Source organism: Raphanus sativus, chromosome 3, assembly GCF_000801105.2.
Source record: "Raphanus sativus cultivar WK10039 chromosome 3, ASM80110v3, whole genome shotgun sequence".
Lineage (NCBI taxonomy): Eukaryota > Viridiplantae > Streptophyta > Magnoliopsida > Brassicales > Brassicaceae > Raphanus > Raphanus sativus.
In genome coordinates, this window is record NC_079513.1 from 19,679,114 (window position 1) to 19,698,181 (window position 19,068).

At 34.7% G+C, this 19,068-nt stretch overlaps 3 protein-coding genes and 1 pseudogene across 3 annotated transcripts; 3 read left to right on the top strand and 1 right to left on the bottom strand.

The window, feature by feature from the left end:
- The first annotated feature begins 928 nt into the window (after positions 1-928).
- On the top strand, positions 929-2,943 carry LOC130509642 (gamma-secretase subunit APH1-like). The gene is made up of 6 exons (XM_057005802.1): positions 929-1,107; positions 1,202-1,357; positions 1,566-1,651; positions 2,143-2,268; positions 2,393-2,520; positions 2,629-2,943. The coding sequence occupies exons 1-6, from the start codon at positions 995-997 to the stop codon at positions 2,773-2,775; spliced, it is 756 nt and encodes a 251-aa protein (XP_056861782.1). The 5' UTR covers positions 929-994; the 3' UTR covers positions 2,776-2,943.
- A 5,357-nt stretch (positions 2,944-8,300) lies between these two features.
- Positions 8,301-9,055, top strand: LOC130509177 (uncharacterized). Its single transcript, XM_057004896.1, has one exon. It carries the CDS (start codon positions 8,362-8,364, stop codon positions 8,950-8,952), a length of 591 nt encoding a protein of 196 aa, XP_056860876.1. The 5' UTR covers positions 8,301-8,361; the 3' UTR covers positions 8,953-9,055.
- A 2,820-nt stretch (positions 9,056-11,875) lies between these two features.
- Positions 11,876-14,449, top strand: LOC108847449 (probable fructokinase-1). The gene is made up of 4 exons (XM_018620693.2): positions 11,876-12,339; positions 13,110-13,442; positions 13,924-14,040; positions 14,129-14,449. The coding sequence occupies exons 1-4, from the start codon at positions 11,941-11,943 to the stop codon at positions 14,255-14,257; spliced, it is 978 nt and encodes a 325-aa protein (XP_018476195.1). The 5' UTR covers positions 11,876-11,940; the 3' UTR covers positions 14,258-14,449.
- A 1,609-nt stretch (positions 14,450-16,058) lies between these two features.
- LOC108846729 (uncharacterized) lies at positions 16,059-16,468 on the bottom strand (annotated as a pseudogene).
- Between the last annotated feature and the right edge of the window lie 2,600 nt (positions 16,469-19,068).

The window sequence follows — 19,068 nt, forward strand, 5'->3', positions numbered from 1 at the left end:
TAACTATGTAACATGGTGATCCCTCTGTAGTCAGACTTGGTTTTGGCCAAAAATTTAGAATAATCAATGTTGATACATGTTATATCAATATTACCAAAAATCTAAGAAAAAATTATATATAAGAAGCTATGTGCTCGTCTACAAAACTAAAAAAAAATTGAATTTTGGTTTTTCACTTAAAAATTGATATAGCATGTAAAAACTGGTTTCCTAGTTTATAAGAAAACTCTTTTACTAAAATCTTAATTGGTTTAGTTTCAAAAAAAAAAAGAAATCTTGATTGGCTATAAAAAGAGTTTTCTTTTCCATAATTTTAGGAAATCAGCTTTTTAGAAATTTTGATTGGCTAAGAAAATAGTTTTTGAAAAAAAAACAAAAACTAAAAACCATAATAAAAACTAAAAACAATCAACACCTCAGAATTCATTTGATTCTAGATACTGGTATATGACTAGATACTGGTGTGTGACTAGCACAACACACAAATGTTACATTAAAGGGGACAAGACTTCATAGAGAGTTAATTCCAACAAGAATCAATAGTGTGAATCATACAACTCTAATAATCTTGAGACCATGATAGACAAAAATGAAAATGTTCATGGCAATCTCATATGTAGAATGGTGAGGATGATGCACTCACTGGCAAGGTTTAAAGACAACCCATCTTTTCATTTTGAAAGCTAGTGAAAGTCAAAGACTCGAGACACCCAACCAATTTGATTGCCAATGCCTAAGGACAAAATGTTTCTAATCCATTTATAAATCATATTTGACCAATGACCATCGTTCCATGTCTAACCTAAAAGGATTCGAGAAATTTTGCAGTAATTAAAGACCCGAGTAAATAATTAATTAACTGTGTAGTGAAAAAGTGAAAGAACCCCTTCCGGTAACTAACTTCCGATAAACGACAAAAAGGTAATCTTCTATTAAACCATTTTGAGATTTCGACGGTCAAGTTTCAGATCCTTTGAGAGATCATCGGAAAGTGATGACGGTCGCGGCGGGGATAGGGTACGCGCTTCTTGCTCTGGGACCCTCTCTTTCACTCTTCGTCTCCGTCATCTCCAGAAAGCCCTTCCTCATCCTCACTCTTCTCTCCAGGTAATGAGATTCGTTTCAATTCGATGTGGTTAGCGTTTAGGGTTTGGAATCTGATAATCCCCTCTCTCTCTCTCTCTGTCTAATGTTTATGCAGTACGTTGGTGTGGCTTGTGAGCCTGATCGTCTTGTCTGGACTGTGGAGGCCGTTCCTCCCTCTGAAAGCCAATGTGGTGTGGCCTTATGCTTTGCTTGTTCTCTCCTCTGTTTGCTTCCAGGAAGCTCTTCGCTTTCTTTTCTGGAAGCTTTACATGTTAAGTACACTCTTCTTCTTTCTTTTTGAGTTTAGAGAGAGCTACAAATAGTTAATATACTTTTAGATATTAGACTTTAAAGTTTGATAGTTGTTGGCACGTGTCAAGTGGAATCTATCTGATGTTGTGGTTTAAAGGGATGAGGGTTGGTTGCTTTATAGATTGGCTCTGAGTTCTGAAACATGTTATTTGTTGTTATTACTGAAGGAGGCTTGAAGATGTCTTGGATTCCTTTGCGGATCGGATCTCTAGGCCCCGCTTGTTTCTCACTGATAAGCTTCAGATTGCTCTAGGTACGCTTACTTTTCGAATTTCCAAGTTAAGTTCATAGATTATCTGCTGGTTTTGTTATGTTAGGACAACACAACTCTGGACTCTTCCTGCTGTCTGAAAAAAAAAAAAAAAAACAATAGCTGCAATTATCTTGTTCTGGAATAGGATATTATGTTCTGTCTTTGACTTAAAGCTTGCCTAATCGTACTTAAGCGTTAATGTCTGATTGTGGAGAAGTAGAATGCTGAAATTGAAACTAGAGAACGACCGTGAACTTGTTGGGAATCTGATAGTAATAGAAACAGTGGCATGAGAAGTTAACTTTTCCAAAAAAAAAAACACCAATTATGGACTCTTGCTGTCTAAAAAAAGAAAAATGGATAAATGGATATTATGTCTGCATTGGTCTTAAAAATGGAACCTAGAGTAGAGAACCATCAGGCACTTGTTGTGCATTCGGTTTTCTTACTGTTTGATATGATCTAAGACTATTGTAGTCAATTGCATGCAGCTGGGGGTTTAGGTCATGGTGTGGCTCATGCTGTCTTCTTTTGTTTGAGTCTCTTAACTCCCGCATTTGGTCCAGCCACGTTCTACGTCGACAGATGTTCGAAAGTCCCATTCTTTCTCATCTCTGGTGAGTCAACCGAACCCAAGTTTTGACTTTTTACAGCGTTAGAGTATTAGCTTTATGACTTGTTGGTTGAGTCAGTTTTGTGTAATAGTACTCATGCTGTAGTCTTGCTACCATGTCTTTACAGCAATCATTGCTCTTGCATTTGTCACGATCCACACATTCTCGATGGTCATTGCTTTCGAAGGGTATGCAAAAGGAAACAGAGTAGATCAAGTTATAGTTCCAGTCATACACCTTTCTGCTGGAATGTTGGTATGATCTCAGACTATTTGTCCTTCTGCTATAGATGATGATACGCTAGTGCATTTTTGTTTTTGCTCTTCTAAATGTAATCTTTTGTGTTGTCTTGGTGCTTAATAGACATTGGTGAATTTTGCATCGGAAGGCTGTATGATTGGCGTTCCTCTTCTTTACCTTGTGGCATCACTGACTCTTCTGCATTGTGGAAAGATGGTTTGGCAAAGGCTTATCGAAAGCCGGAACCAAAGTGGCTCGACCTTACGGTGATCTAGCCTCAGGCTCAGTCTTTTAGGCTTTATCCTCTTTAACTGCGTCAAAACTTAAATGTTATGTTCTTTTTTCTTTCTTAACGCAACTATGATCCTGTATTATCGAAACTTTGACAAAATTTGATCTACTTTTTATAAACTTATATTTAACACAATATTAAAATAATTATGTTATAAAATATTAACATTATATTAAAAATACATATTAATATTTTAATGTTAATATAATTTATAACATGTTAGTCACCAAAGTGAGTTTGTTATTTATTTATAAATATTAATAAAATTAATAAGAGTATGATTGAATCATGATTAAAAAATGCTATGAATGACCTTAAAGTTTAATGATCAATTGTTTTATTTTCTATAGTTTTTTTTGGTAAAATTATTTTCTATAGTTTTGGAGATAACCTTAATGTGAATCATTAAATATAGTAATAATAAGAAAAGTCTCTTTTCATTATAGTTGATAGAATCATATGGTATTATTTGATTATAGTTTGACATAATTAATCACTAAAGTAGAAGTATTTGTGTTTAAATATTGCGAAATATTACCTAGATACAAACTTGATTGTTCTTTGTTTTAGGTTACCATTCCCTTTAAGATCTGATCATCTCCAATTAGAAGTTTATAAGTTATTTATTAATTGGGATGTACAACTTAATTATTTATCACTCATTTTTTCAAAGTGAAATCGAATGCAAACTGCAATTACTAATTCATAATTCAAGATCACTTTTCAAAACCAAAAACCGTAACTAGAACACTAATTCAGACTTCAAGATCGATCAAAGACAAAGATACACACAAAACTCAATCAAATCAAACCATAAATATTTCAAATTCTCATTCCAGAAAAAGAGTCATTATTTCTTTTGCAGAAAAATCAGTTTATAACTCAATGCAGAGAAATATATGGGTTGTGAATTAGATACTAAATCTTAAATCAAATTCTTGTTAGTTATTATACAATTTTATGTTGCCTTTAAAGGTTTCATTCTTCTAACTATGATTGTGAACTCAAGTCCAACGAGTGTTTTTCTCTCTCTTCGACTGATAAACCATTTGCTTTGAAACAAGTTGATTGATTGCTTTTTGTTAAAATTTTTTTTGATTGATTAGACTCTTCTATAAAAAGAAATCAAAGTTGAATGCACAAAATTGTATCTCTATAACAAAAAAACAAACACAAAATAAACTTGCAATCAAGTAATGATCCAAAATATGTGTACTATTCTGGGGTTTAGAGAACATTTTGCCAATTTTAACTTTGGAGAAGGGAAGCTTCTTCAAAACCATGAAAAAACTAAACCATAGTATAAATAAGCTCATTTTCCCAAAGTTCTCTCTTAAAGAATATTTCGTCAATTAACAATTTCAATTTTGTAAAACTTCTGGAAATGTAAACATAATTCTTCGACTTTTCAATCGCTCTAGTTAAGGTTTGATTTGAGATATGATTTGATTTGAGATATAAGACTCAATTTGAGATTTTCTTTGTAGTTAAATAATGGTTCTACATTAGAAATGAGAATTTTGCAACATGCTCTAGGTAATGTTTGATTTGATAATTTGAGCTTTTCTTTCTTGTTAAGTAATAGCTCTGTTTTTGGAATGGGAATTTGAAATGTTTAAGGTTTAGTTTGATTGAGTTGTGTGTGTATCTGTATCTTTGTTTGATCTTGAAGTATGAATTAGTATTTTAGTGACAGTTGACTGAATGCTCGTCAAAGTGAGAACCCACTCGTTGAGGTCAACATTGTGCACATTGTCGACACGCCACAGTCCTGCATTTTAATTAGTAGGATGTATTAGGATCCAATGTGAGATATCATTAATTAGAATAGAATCACTCCACGAATCCTACTAAGCATTTACAAAATACCTGCAAATTCCACCGGTATGCGATAAGAGTGAGTTGGTGGGCCGAATAGGTTAGCGCTCTGGAATAGAATCTGCCACTCAAGAGCCATGAGATGCCTGTGGAGAGAGCTCTGGAGTATGGCCACCACACCTGCAGGAAATCCAGCTTGATTCATCTCATTGATGCTCTTGATGGGAGGATAAAGATCAGCAGGATCAGCCATTATTCCGGCAAAAGAAACACAAGATCCATCTTAGTCAGAATCACAAAACCCCAAGGAGCCGTAAACACTCAGATCCCACAAAAGAAGTAAAACACTCAAGATCGATATCAATAACTACTTCGGTCATACTGTCTTAGAATATATTGGTAATGATAATAGTCAGAACCGCAAAAACCCACAAAAGGAAATTCAGAATCGCAAAACCCCTCCCCCTCAAAAGGAAACACTCAAGATCGATATCAATAACTACTTCGGGTATACTGTCCTAGAAGATATTGGTAATGATAATAGTCAAAACCGCAAAAACCCACAAAAGGAAATTCAGAATAGCCAGATGTAGAAATAAAATAGAAATTGTTAGACGATATATTCGAACTTGTCAGTAGCCAGGTGTGGCATGTGTTCCACACTATTGTTTTATTTTTTATTAATAGTTACTGCTAAAATTATTGAAATGTTAATTTCTAGGAATGACACTACTATAAGAATATGATTTCATGCCTCATACGTAAACCAGTTCTGGATCTGCCCTTGATGTTACTCTTACCAACCATCATCTTCCCAGTCGAACTAGTGTAGTTTATACTTTATAGCATTAAACTGGACTGAAATCTTCTTATATAATTAAAGGCCGAAAACATATGTTCTTTCGGCTTCTTGCCATGATCGGCACTATTAGTCTCTTATGATTTCTATGATGAAATCTACCCAATATATTCTAGATTTAGATTAATTCAGATCACAAACTCTCTCTTCTGTAATTCTTTTCTAGTATGTGTTTATTTGTTATTGTTTTTGTTACCAACACCAAAAACATACTTACAAACAATCACCATCATACATGTATATATCGATGTAATTGTACCTTTATGATCATACATTTTGTGTCTTTATGATCATACATTTTTATTTGCGTCTTTATGGCGACACCTTCTTATTTATGTCTTTTTATTTAATGGACACAAGTTTATATTATATGTGATTAACATATACATATACAAATGGTTATAGAAAATTATATATTTAAATTAAGCAAAGGAAGATAGTTATTAATATACCCAAATTCTAATGAATTTAATCGAAACTGATCCATGATAGTATCATTTTTATATTAGAATTTTTAGAACTTGAAGTTTACAATTAAACCAAAAGATTCATATACAAAAAACAAAATTTTCTTATATGTATGATCTTGATAGGTTTAACGGGCTGGTTGAAACAAGTTTACGGGCTTTCATACAGTAAAAAGTGATTCCTAAACTTGTGATTGTAAATAGTGGCGGACCCAGCCCAATATTTAACCGGGGTCATATAGATACAACTTTAAAAAATTAATGAAAAGGTGTCAAAAGGGAATCGATCATGGGTTTTTTTGGGTGTCAGAGTGAAGGGATCAACCATTTTTGCTAGGGATTTCCTTACAAAACTTACCAAATTTTACTTATTTGATCATTTAAGGGGTGTCATGTGACCTCCCTAAAGTCTGAATGGGTCCGCCTCTGATTGTAAATGCAGTCGGTGGCAGAGCCGAAGTTACTATCTCTGTGGAACTTTTTTCCTTGGCATTACTTCCGCACCGAAGATAGTAGAGTTGGCAGGGGAAATAGCAACACACCTTGCAGTCTATATCCGTCGTTGAACGTTGATAACAACTTTCAAAAAGAGATCCTGACTCTCCTATCACCCAAAGAGTTCACAAAAAGAGATGTTCTGGCATTTGCTGATGTTAGAATATAGATTCACATTCAAGTTCAAGTTTTAAGTTATTTGTAGCTATTTATCTTAAAATGGCAAAATATGTAAATGTATAATTACATGATGTAATAACAGTTTATATTGTCCAGCAAGTTACATGCTATTTAAAAATTACAAAATTATTTGATAATCAATATTAATATGTCTAAAACATATAACCTATTTTTTTTTGTCAGTAATATCACAGACTCATATTGACTCTGTTAACCAAACTGGGGGATCCGTATCCATATGGACGACATAAGCCGGTTGCTTTCTTGCACTGCCTTCAAGACCATCCGCCTTCTTATTCCTTGTCCTGGGTACATGGATAATCTCCGAAGAAGTAAAACTACTCTTCAACATCCTTATATCTTCTAGGTAATTTGCAAAGGCTGGCCATTCATCCGGTTCCGAAACTATCTTCACCAACTGCGAACAATCCGTTGCAAAAGTAACATTATACTGTCTTAAATTCCTCATACATTCCATTGACAAGATAAGAGCCTCAATCTCTGAGTGTAGAGGAGATAGTGAAGCTCTTGTGTTCCTTGCTCCCATCAGACCTTCAAAACCTTCCAACGTACTGTACCATCCCTGACCTGAAAACATTTTCTTATCCTTCCATGATCCGTCTGAGAAACACCATCTTCCTTGAATATCTGGGACTTGTACATCTGTTGATGTCCTAGACGATTCCAGCTTCTGAGAACTAGACTCTTGTGCTTCTTTCCAGAGCTGAGACTTGGTTTCGGCTAGATTAAGTGTATTTCGAGGATCAATATCCAAATTACTAAAAACTTTATTATTTCGTGCCTTTCAAATATACTATAATATCCATGCAAAATTATATTACTGGGGGAACCCGCCAAAACAAGTAATCCATGTTCGCAAATAATGAAGTGGTGGGGAAAACCATTTGATGTGATGGTATCCTAGAGAGGATCCATACTTGGACCGCTGGTGGACATTCAAAAAACACATGATTGATTGATTTTTCATGGTCTCCACATCTACTGTAAATAGTATCTTTGTTAATTCCTCTTGCTCTAAAATTCTTCATTACCGGGAAGCATTTTGACAACATTTGTCAAAGAAAATGCTTCATTTTTAGTGGGCAGCGAGTTTTTCAACAAAAAGCCTTCAAAGGGTTAATAGATGATCCTAACTGCAGTAAGACTCGCTCTATGTCGCGGTAAAACATATAACCTATATATTTATAAATACAAACGTTAAATAGTTAAAAAGTAACTATTTTAAAAGATATATTTTTATAAATAAACACAAACCAAAAAAAAGAAAATCATATGTTAAATACATTTTCACAAAATGATTTTTTAATAAATTTTAAAATTACTATATAGAAATTAATTAATCTAGCGTTCGTTAAGACTTGGGTCACAAACATTCATTCCGAAATATATAAAGGTTAAAAACCAATTTAAATCAACCATGTATGATGATGTACTTTAGAAGTAATGAAAGATAATGTAGAAAAATTAACAATCGCCTGAACACCATCAATAAATTTGTACTTCAATAATCCATGAACATCATCATCGATTTGCACCAATTAAACCAGAGTAATCGACTTACATCGAGATTCCGGTTCGGTTCAATTATTGGATTTTGAACGGGAGGCCAATCCAAAAACCGGATTCCTACCTCTCACACCTATAAAAAGCTCCAAAAGCCCTAAAAATCACTTAGGATTAGGAACCTCACCACAGCCTCTTGAACTTAACCTAGAAGAAGAAAAATGGCTTGCACCACAGATTTCCGGTGCCTCGACGAAGGATTCGGCGGCAAAACCGCCAAACGCAAACGCGAATCTCAGGAACAAGCCGCCGCCGATGAAGCCTCGATGGACATCGATTCGGTCAATCCTCCATCCGCGAAACGCAGCGCCGTCGCCTCCTCGGAGGATCCGGACAAACCCGTCGCCGCCGCCGTGGCGATCGGGAGACCGACGTACGACGGCGTGATAGCCGGGAAAGTGTCGGGGCGGAACTGGAAGACGCCGCGGACGCACAGGTCGTCGGGGAGGTTCGTGAGGAACAAGGGGCCGGATCTGGAGGAGATGAAGAGGCAGAGGGAGATCAAGAGGGCGTACAAGGAGAGGAAGAACGAGCTCAAGGAGGAGATACGGAGCCACAAGGTGGAGAAGAGGAAGAAGAAGGAGGAGAGGGAGAAGAGGAAGGCGGAGAATGTTTTGAGGACGGGGACGAAGCTGCAGAAGATTACGAACCCGAAGACGTTGAAGAAGATTGCCAAGTCTAAGCAGAGGAAGCATCTTAAAGTGATTCCTGATGAGGTGGTGAATGGGAACAAGAAGAGTATCATTAATTAAAGTTCAATTTATGTTTTTTTTTTTGAGTTTTTGTATTATCTTGTGACGTTTAGTCAATTTCATCTGAGAAACAACTTTAATACAGAGTTTGGGAGGTTCTGTTTTTTTTTTCTCAGTTATCTTGTGTGAATTGCCTCTGGTTTTTTTCCGAATTTCAGTTCTTAGTTTCGTTCTGTGAGAGAGGTATCTTTCTCTATGGTTAGTCACTTAGACTGTTCATAATCTTAAAGAACACGTAAGCTTATATATAGAGATGGTGGAGCTAGTACCTTAGAAGTTGGATCGTCCTCTTTTCCTTCTCTAAGTCAGTTGGCTGAAACAGAGGATGATCAGGTAAATGCATATAATTTGAGCAATTAACCATCAGAGAATAACGGCTAATGAAGATTGTAAGTGTATGCAAGAGCTATCCTCTACATTGGAAGTTATCCGCAAAATGCATCAGCTGAAAATTAAACCAAATGTAGTAGTAACCTTTTCTGCTATTCTAAGATTCGCAGGTTTGTCTCTCTTTTAAACTTATGGAGTGAAAGATATGACCTAGTTGATGAGGTTATCATAAGATTCGCAATTTAGCAGTATGTGTGTTTCGCTGTGTGGCTTCATTTTTCTGAGGAGTCTTATTTTGTCGACATGTTTTGTATCATATAGGGTGCAACTCATTTGGAATCGATTTTTGTGTGTTACTAGCTGGTTGCTTTTGAAAACGGAAACGAGGCGCAATTGGTGGAGCTTGAGGAGAGATCTAGGCAAGTTTGGGAGAACTTATGGTCTGTCTTGCTTGGATTTGCACCTTGTTTTTTCTGGTGCTGCATTCGCAATGGTCCATGTTTGATTGCTTAACATACGCTCCATTGTCTGTGAAGGTCATGAGTTATCTAAACTCTCCAGGTATTAGAGCTCTTCCGCTTAGTTGCCGATATAACATGGTCGTTAAACGAATTGATGCGGTTGTTTCAGAATATTTGAAATGTTTTTGCTAATTAATCACTTTTGTTTTGTTTTGTGGCAGCATATTAACTGGTTGAGGGAACACATCAAAGTGGTTAGAGACGGAGCACTTAGGCCAGCGGTTGAAGCGCTTTTGAGGGGAACAGACGCACGGTTCTACCTCTCAAAATACATGGGACGGTTCACATCAAGCGGTTCGGTCGGAGCAGCTTGGCTGCGTGAATCAGCTACGGTCAAACTCTTAATCGTCCATGACCAGATAACCACCAAAACTAGCGCAACAAGGAGGTCAACAGAACGACATGACAAACCTCCTCATTTTGCAGCCTCTTTTTTTTTTTAGATGTAACAATGTATGATGACACATCAAATCTATGTTTTATTCCCAATAACATTGGGAATCTGTGCTAATATTTTGAGACAAAACAAAATAATTATGTGCACATGGTTTTTGTTTAACCAGACAATGACGAATCAAATTTCAGACTAATCTTTTGTGAAATGCTGAGTTCTTATTGGAGAGGACAAAATGAAAATTGTAATGGTTGAAATTATCTGTCTGGTTTTTACCAATAACAAGGAGGAGTCTTGTTTCACTGAATTATCAGGGTTGGTTTGAAAACAGTACTCTTAATCCATGTTTTGTTATTTCATTCTTGTTCAGTTTTATTTGAATTTGGTGTGTGTGAATATATGAATTGTATATTTCCTCTATTTTATAAAATAACAATGTTAAAGAAGTAGATCTTATTAATTGAAAAAGTACAAACTATTATAACTTTATAAGAAAGCCACTGATGGGAAATAAAGAAGTAGACTATCATCATTTATGACTTTTTGCTATTCTCCGCTGGTTTTATAAAACCAAACAGGGGAATCCACAGAATTTTTTTTGTAATTTAATCATGAATGATTTATTACTATTAGGTCCTATTAGTGAAAATATTAAATTAATTCAACTTGTCAGCACTGAGCAGGCCTGTGACGTGAATCATTTCATTTGGTAACATTTTAAATATTTTCAAGATTTTTGCGAGATAATATTTTATGTAATCATCCCAAATTGGTACATACAACTCCCAAACTTCTTCTCGTTGACTAATAACACTATTTATAAGAACAAAATTATTTTATTTGATATATATCAAATTGGTATCTGAATCTTGTGTATTAATTGATCAATTAATTTAAAAGAACAAAATTATTTTATTTGATATATACACTATTTATACACTTTCAGTATTTGATAGATTAATAAGTATTTTAGTTTTCTTGTATTATAAAATTTGATTTTTAAATTATGCTTTACGAAATAAGTAAATAGAAATATTTAGTAAATTTAATTAATTATTTTTAATATGTATGAAAATAATGGCAAAATAAGTATTGAGAAATATAATTATATGTTTCAGTATATAAGAAATTATTTCTTATCAAAACTGAAACAGTTAAAGCAAAAAAAAATCTGAATTTTTTTTTTAAACACGTGAGAGTATCTTGTTAGCGTTTTGTCATTACCCCGTCAACCTGACAAATATCACACACATCATGGATAAATTTACTATTTTCTCTGGTCATCAACATAATAATTAGCAGTGATTAAGTTTTGTTATTTTACTTTAATCGTCAACATTATTATGGATTATGAGTAGTAATAAATGACTACTGATAGTTGATAAAAAAAAAAAAACACTACTGATATACGATTATTTGAACTTTTAGTTTTAGATAAGAGAGAAAATAAAAACAGAGAAGTTTCGGGCAAAGGTTGGAATAGGTAAGTAAGATTTTGACCAGATTTTTTGCATTTTATTAGAAACTCATGGTTTTGGAAATTACATATATTTTTTCTAGATTACGGATATTTCATAACAAAATCCACAAAAAAATACAATTATTAAATTAATATGAAATGTCTATAGCTTCTTCACCAGTTGACGAGACTCTATATAAACACTCCTCGCCTTCCTCCCTTCCTTCATTTTATATTTACTCTCTCTTCCTCGATTTGATCTCAATCCTTACCACAGATCTGATATGGCCTCCACCGGCGAGAAACCGCTCATCGTCAGCTTCGGCGAGATGCTCATCGACTTCGTCCCCACCGCGTCCGGCGTCTCCCTCGCCGAAGCCCCCGGCTTCCTCAAAGCACCCGGAGGCGCTCCCGCCAACGTCGCCATCGCCGTCTCCCGCCTCGGCGGACGATCCGCCTTCGTCGGGAAACTCGGCGACGACGAGTTCGGCCACATGCTGGCCGGGATCCTGAGGAAAAACGGCGTCGAGGATCGGGGCATCAACTTCGACACGGGAGCGAGGACGGCGTTGGCGTTCGTGACGTTGAAGGCCGACGGAGATCGGGAGTTTATGTTTTACCGGAACCCTAGCGCCGATATGCTTCTCCGTCCCGATGAACTCGACCTCGAGCTCATCAGATCCGTACGTATATATAATCGTATAATAATTATGTTAGATCTAAGAGGAGACTTGTAGATCTTGATCGTGAACGTGTAGTATAGGGAAGCGTGCTCTTATTATTGATTGCTATTAGAAACCGTAGGAGATGATCTCGTATTCAATGTGGTGTTATAGTGCTAAGTTCACGGACGGTGACTTTTCTCTGGGTCTCACTGCGTGTTTGTTTTTTTTTGTTTTTCGCGGGGTCGTAATCTTGATCCCATGAATGAGCGAGCATAGATCCACGTGATGTCACGTGATTCGTGGAACGACCTGGTTTTTTGTTTTTATTATCCCAAAATGAAAGAACCAAAAGAAAAAGTAAAATAAAGTTTTCAGTTTTTCATCCGAAAATAAAAGATCTGCCTTTTTGGTCTATTAATGCTAACCATCAGCGTATGAGTTAGGGGTGATCATTCATGTTTTTATATCTACTGTTAAAGAGTTCATTGATGTGTTTAACGTAAGGGTAAAGTCTTGATCTTTATGGTGATGGTGAAATTGATCACCAGGTTGAGTATTTTTTTTGCTTAAAGTTGTTACCTTTACAGCTAATCTCGATGGAGAGAACCTTTTGCTTTTCTTGAATAGTTTGATAATGATTGACCCCCACACATCGTAGTTAATACTCAACACACAAAGAATCATTATCAATATGGGTCCTTTAATAGTTATTCCTTGTGATCAAAGTTGTCTTTTTTTTTACTAGATTTTTTGAAGTTTGGTAAATAATGTGATGTATTTGTTTGCAGGCTAAAGTTTTTCACTATGGATCAATAAGCTTAATAGTGGAGCCATGTAGGTCGGCTCACTTGAAGGCAATGGAGGTAGCGAAAGAAGCCGGAGCTCTTCTTTCTTACGACCCAAACCTCAGGGAGCCTCTGTGGCCATCAAAGGAAGAAGCCAAGACACAGATCATGAGCATCTGGGACAAGGCTGAGATCATCAAGGTAAGCGACGTCGAGCTTGAGTTTCTAACTGGAAGCAACAAGATCGATGATGAGACCGCAATGTCCTTGTGGCATCCCAACTTGAAGCTCTTGCTTGTCACTCTCGGTGAAAAGGGTTGCCGGTATTACGCCAAGGTAAAACACATTTTAACATCTTTTAACCATCATCGTTATATTCACCTTCATCATCATGCTTGTCTCTTGGTTTTGTGTCCATTGAGTGATGACAGAAGGCAAAACTAGTGTGCTATATAATATAATTCTGGAGTTACTTTTATATTAACATGCTTTTGGAAAGAATTAGAGAATCTAATTAAAAGTAATTCTAGTCAGAACAGAGTGATCTTAATAATGCTGCAGGAATCATTTGGGTTATTTAATTTGATGTTGGTGGGTTTGGTAGATCTCACCAACTGTTTAATTAAAAATTGAATTAGCTTTTCCCGTGGACCCTTCAGAAAAAAAACTTATGCATACTGTAATCAATTAAGGGGTCACAAAAGTCGTGATCTCTAAGGTTCTCTGTTTATTGAAGAAAAGGAAGCTACTTTTGCTTATTTACTACGTCAGTGACTTATGTGACCTCTACTAAAAGTGGGTTTTGAAAACTGTGTAGAACTTCCGTGGATCCGTTGACCCTTTCCACGTGAACGCCGTCGATACAACGGGAGCTGGAGATTCCTTTGTTGGTGCCCTCCTAAACAAGATTGCCGAAGATCATTCCATTCTCGAGGTAAGCGCATCCATTGAATGTATCATCCTCTTTAGGTTAAAGATAATATATACAGGTTCTAACTTCATTATTGGGGTTTTATTCACAGGACGAAGAGAGATTGAGAAAGGTGCTAAGGTTCGCAAACGCTTGTGGAGCAATCACCACAACCAAAAAAGGAGCCATTCCAGCTCTTCCTTCAGAAGCTGAAGTTCTCAGCTTTCTTGAAAAGAAATAAGAAAAAACAAAACAAGCAAAGCTTTTTCTGCACGTAATCTGTTTCCGCTTTTGTATTCTTGTTTAATCAAGTTGGGCACTCTGCTCTGTTTTTGTTTTCCCTCTTCTTCTAATGTAACGATTTAAAAGGACGTATGTTTCAAATTCAAGGCATCAGTTGCCAATAAAAAAGAGAAGTTTTTTCTTTTTCCAATTTTAAGCCTATCATTTATAGATAAGTTACCTATGCGAACCAAGTGATATTTATAAGCTTACTAAGTTACATCCAGCCTAGGTCAGGGACAAGGAAGTGATCTTTTCATAACTGATCTTAAGCCTCGGCTTCTTGTTGGAAACATTGGATTTAATGGGTCTACTCTAGGAAACGTGAGAAAGAGCGGGAACTTCATCGCAGTCTCTGCAGAGAATAGCTCTGTCCTCAACACAGAATATGAAAGCTGCCTTCGCCTGCAAGTTAACAAAGATGAAAACAAGAAAGAGACTACTACATAAGCAAACCTTGAACATGTGTTTCTTGAGATCCTACTCAAAACCTTTTACTAGAGTTACATCTAAGCATCATATATTTGTTAACGAATCTGCCAAGAAAAGTTCAGTCACAAAATATCCTCAATAACTAAAATAGATAAACAAACACAGATATCTGTAAATACAAATACAGACATGAACAGAGACAAAAACAAAGAACATGGATTTTTCTTACAAGACAGATGTCGCATGGAGGGAACTTGGTGGAGAGAGAGTTAAGAATAAGGCGTTGTTGTTTGCTAGCGAGCTTATTGGTTGCGTGAACCTAAATATCGCAGTTAGCACAGAAAGCAGCCTCATTGGCACAACATATCAGTGTAGCTGGATCTTTCTCACATACATCACATTGTATCTTCGTCATTCTCTTTTTCACTTCACAAAGTTACCCAAAAAAAAAAGAAAAATAAAAGGGAAAAACAAAGCTTTCCTTTTTTGGTTTCTTGAGAAGAAATATACTTTTTTTTTTATATCTTTGACAATTTACAATGTTAAACAGTGCATACAGATTGAAAATCATACATATTAATTGTATACATTTTACGGCGATTAAGAAAAGAAGCAGGAGGTTGCTCAGGTTCAAAAGATAGTCACTTGGACCTTTTGAACAATGTGATGTGAAGAGGACAATGAGACCTTGGGAAAGCAAAACAACATGTATACGGGCATGTGAAGAGGACAGTGAGACCTTGGGAAAGCAAAACAATATGTATATGGGCATTGACTTTATGCGATCGTGTATGTTGATCGTGATCATCAGTTCTCCAACAAGCACCGTCGTCCACTCTTCTACGCGCACTCACTTTTTATGCGTTTGTTCTATTTTTTCCAATAATATATTTTTGCTCTTTTTAATTTACCAACTCCATTAATTGTTTGATGATTAATTTTCTTCTCAATATTTTAAAGAAATTGTCCTTCTTAAAAACTATAGGTTTGGTCGAAAAGTAAAGAAAAAAAGACAAAACAATAGAATCCGTCAAGAAGTCAAAGTCCGGTGTTACATGTAGAGACGACACTTGTCGCAAATAGTAGACCACAAATAATATATGAACGAGAAATGCGACTGTGGATCTCTGACCGATCTTGGCATGGACCGATGATTCGAGCGTTTCTAGCTAAGATATTCCTTTGGTCTCAACAAGATCCAAAGGCTCCACTGTTGGGACCAGTCAGGCTCTAAAGAGATGCTTAGAGAATCATTAAGTGGATCAAAATGAAGACATTATACTTCTTTTTTAATTTCTTATAGACAAGAAAGAACACAATGCAACGGATGAGTAACAAACAGAGTTTGAGACCATTAGAATATAATTTACAAAATCAATCCAATATACAGAAAGCATTAAAAAAAATCACTCTGAATCAGAAAATCACACAATCACTACAAACAGGAACTACAAAAGGAAAGCGAGGAGGAAGGACGAAGCAGCACCGACATGGAAGGAGCTTGGTAACATCGTAGTTGAAGCTGCGGTCGTTGTGTTATTATTACCAGGCCCTCTGTTTCTCAACCGTTGCTTCATCACCACTGCAAGATTCCTTGAGCCATGCTCGTTAGCTGAACACACAATAATAGTCTCTGAAAAGAAGAATGATAGAGAGGAGGATTATGCGTTTGGCTTTGATTTCGTCCATTTCTGTTTCTGTGTTTTGCTTAATCTCTTGATGGATATGATTTATCCAGATGAATGTCTCCTTTTATAATGATTTATCCAGAAGTCAAGCAGAAAGGCCATTCCACGCACGAAACTTTTATATAATCGACAAGTCATGTTTGAACTTTGAAACTTGAAACGGTGGAAGAAAATAAACTAAACCTTGGAGTGTAAACGCAAAGCCCAAAGTTTCTTCAAGTGTCGTTTAGTTTTGTATGCCTCTCGCATGAGTTATTAGAGCCTAATGCTTTACATCCTATTTTAGAATATATTTTTTTCCGTCTAAAAGAACATCTAAAATGCTTTGTCCAAGCTGCCAAGCCCATTTTGTTTGAGAGTAAAAAGAAAAAAGAAAAAAGAAAAGAAAAAGAAAAACAATGTTGTTTAGTGCTGAAGTTGAGGTGTGGCAATATTGGTTAATATTTATATCTCATTTTTGTTTCTTTGAGCTATACAAATGTATTCCTCAATTATACAACAAAAGGCTTCTGCTTACCATGCAACAGCAATACTCTGTAGGCCAAGGCATCCCTTAGCTAAACCCTAAATCCATTAGACTGCAATTGATGGATGCATTAACTCTCATTAAAGTGCACATAATATCAAATTACTATTCCTCAGTTCTCATTCTGGCCTTGGCATCTGCTTTCTAGTCTCCGCATTTCCATTTTGTAGAAGGCGATGATGCAGAAGCTGTTGTTACTGTTTCTGTGAATGAATCTGCAGCTGCTGGAGCTGTTGTGCGGCTAAGATTGTTTGCAACCGTAGTTTCAGCTCATTGTTTTCAACAGGTCAAGCTATTTTGTGTTTCTATGAACAAAAACGCTAGAATAAATTTCATATACTAGAGCATGAAGAAAGAGCTACCATAGACTGATTTAATACCAACCTGTTTGAGAGTTAACTGGGCTGAGAGAGTTGTGGCGAATATTTTTCTTAATGCATGTTTGCCCATATCCTATCATGTGACACAAATTCATATCATACACACTTTCTAGAAAGATGTAAAGCAATCAAGTCCTCCATCTCCATGGAAGGTAAACTGTGAAGCAATCCTAGAAACACACGAGTTTTGAGTGTTCCGCCATTTCATCAACGCAGAGAGATTCCTTAATGGGTCACAAATGTATTTGGTTAAAAGCAATGTTAATTTGTCTTCATCAACGCCACAAGCCTGGGCCTTCTTCTTAAACATTTTTAGACCTTCAAGCCCATCAGCCAGAATATGAAATGTCTATTTGATTTACAAAATAGTTGTTGATTTAGAAACAGTATTTTTATATGGTCTTTTTTTTGCTCAAAGGAAAGATGGGACTTTAACAAAATGAGCTATGTTGGTTGGTTATTTTTTATATGTTCTTTCCCATCGATATTTAATTGAAAATTCTTTCATTTAAAATTTTTATCAGTCTATAACCATTATTTTATTCATCTATTTCCTTTTCTATTTACGTTTATATGTATCTCACAGACTACCAACAAAATATGGATGTAGTTGGAAAGTGGTCTAACATCTCTTTTTAGTGTTAACTATAAGGAATTTGAGTTTTAAGCAATACTAGGTTATGATCTGCGCTCTTCACGGAATAAATATTATATATAAATTATTTTTATGTATTTTTTGTTTTTAAATTTAGTAATTAGTATGTATATAATTAATTTGGTGCAAACATATAAATAAATTTCATTAATCCAAACAAACACTTTTTCTATTTTTGATCATTTGTGTTTTTATAACAAAAATTTAAAATTACTAATAACAAAAACAAATTATGGGATGTTTAATAGTTTTAGTAATTATAATTTTAAAAAATATTTAATGCAAAGTTTAAATATAAATATTAAGTTGTCAATATTTTTTCAATTTTTTTCTCAAAATAATCAAAGCAAATTTCGAAATTTAATAATAATATTTATTTTTATGGTATATAATTTATTTTACAAATATATATATATATATATTATATTATAATATATATATATAATATATATTAATATTTATTAAATAAGAATCATACTTATATAATTTTGTAATCATTTGTATCTTGTTATAACATAAATTTTAAACATGGATCACCAAAATTATAATTTAAGATTTTTAATAATTTTAGTTATTATAGTCATTTTTAAGAATTCAAATATAACATATACATAAAAGTCTAAATTTTTATTGTATAGTTTATTGGGTTGTTTAATTTATTTTAATAAGTTATAATATTAGGAAATGATAGAGAATAGACTAATTTTTATCAAATATTTATTATTCAAAATCATTAATTGTCGTACATATTTAAACCACATTAGGTAATTCCGTGATTTTTATATAAGGAAATAATGAAGAACACTAAAATTAATTTATTGTTAGTTTAGTAAAGACTTATTATATATTTAGATGGACCTAACATATTTTTCTAAAGATTCTAAGAATGATTGTGATGATGGCACGTGTCTACAAAAGAATGTTGTAGTGTTTCTTTTTAATATACAAAAGATAAGATTTTGATTCGTTCTTTCAAAGGACGGTATATTTTGTTTTCATTTTTTTCTAAAAAATTTTAATTTTTATATTTAAATTTTTTGTAATCATATTTTAGTTTAATATTAATTTAGTTTGATAGAATAGTACATT

What these genes read in the sequence shown, in the direction of transcription:
- LOC108847449 (XM_018620693.2), top strand. Translation starts at nt 11,941, where the DNA reads ATGGCCTCCACCGGCGAGAAACCGCTCATCGTCAGCTTCGGCGAGATG. An exon ending in ACCTCGAGCTCATCAGATCC is followed by an intron (nt 12,340 to 13,109) that starts GTACGTATATAT and finishes ATTTGTTTGCAG; the next exon opens with GCTAAAGTTTTTCACTATGG. An exon ending in AAGATCATTCCATTCTCGAG is followed by an intron (nt 14,041 to 14,128) that starts GTAAGCGCATCC and finishes TTTTATTCACAG; the next exon opens with GACGAAGAGAGATTGAGAAA.
- LOC130509642 (XM_057005802.1), top strand. Translation starts at nt 995, where the DNA reads ATGACGGTCGCGGCGGGGATAGGGTACGCGCTTCTTGCTCTGGGACCC. An exon ending in CTTTTCTGGAAGCTTTACAT is followed by an intron (nt 1,358 to 1,565) that starts GTTAAGTACACT and finishes TTATTACTGAAG; the next exon opens with GAGGCTTGAAGATGTCTTGG. An exon ending in TAAGCTTCAGATTGCTCTAG is followed by an intron (nt 1,652 to 2,142) that starts GTACGCTTACTT and finishes AATTGCATGCAG; the next exon opens with CTGGGGGTTTAGGTCATGGT.
- LOC130509177 (XM_057004896.1), top strand. Translation starts at nt 8,362, where the DNA reads ATGGCTTGCACCACAGATTTCCGGTGCCTCGACGAAGGATTCGGCGGC.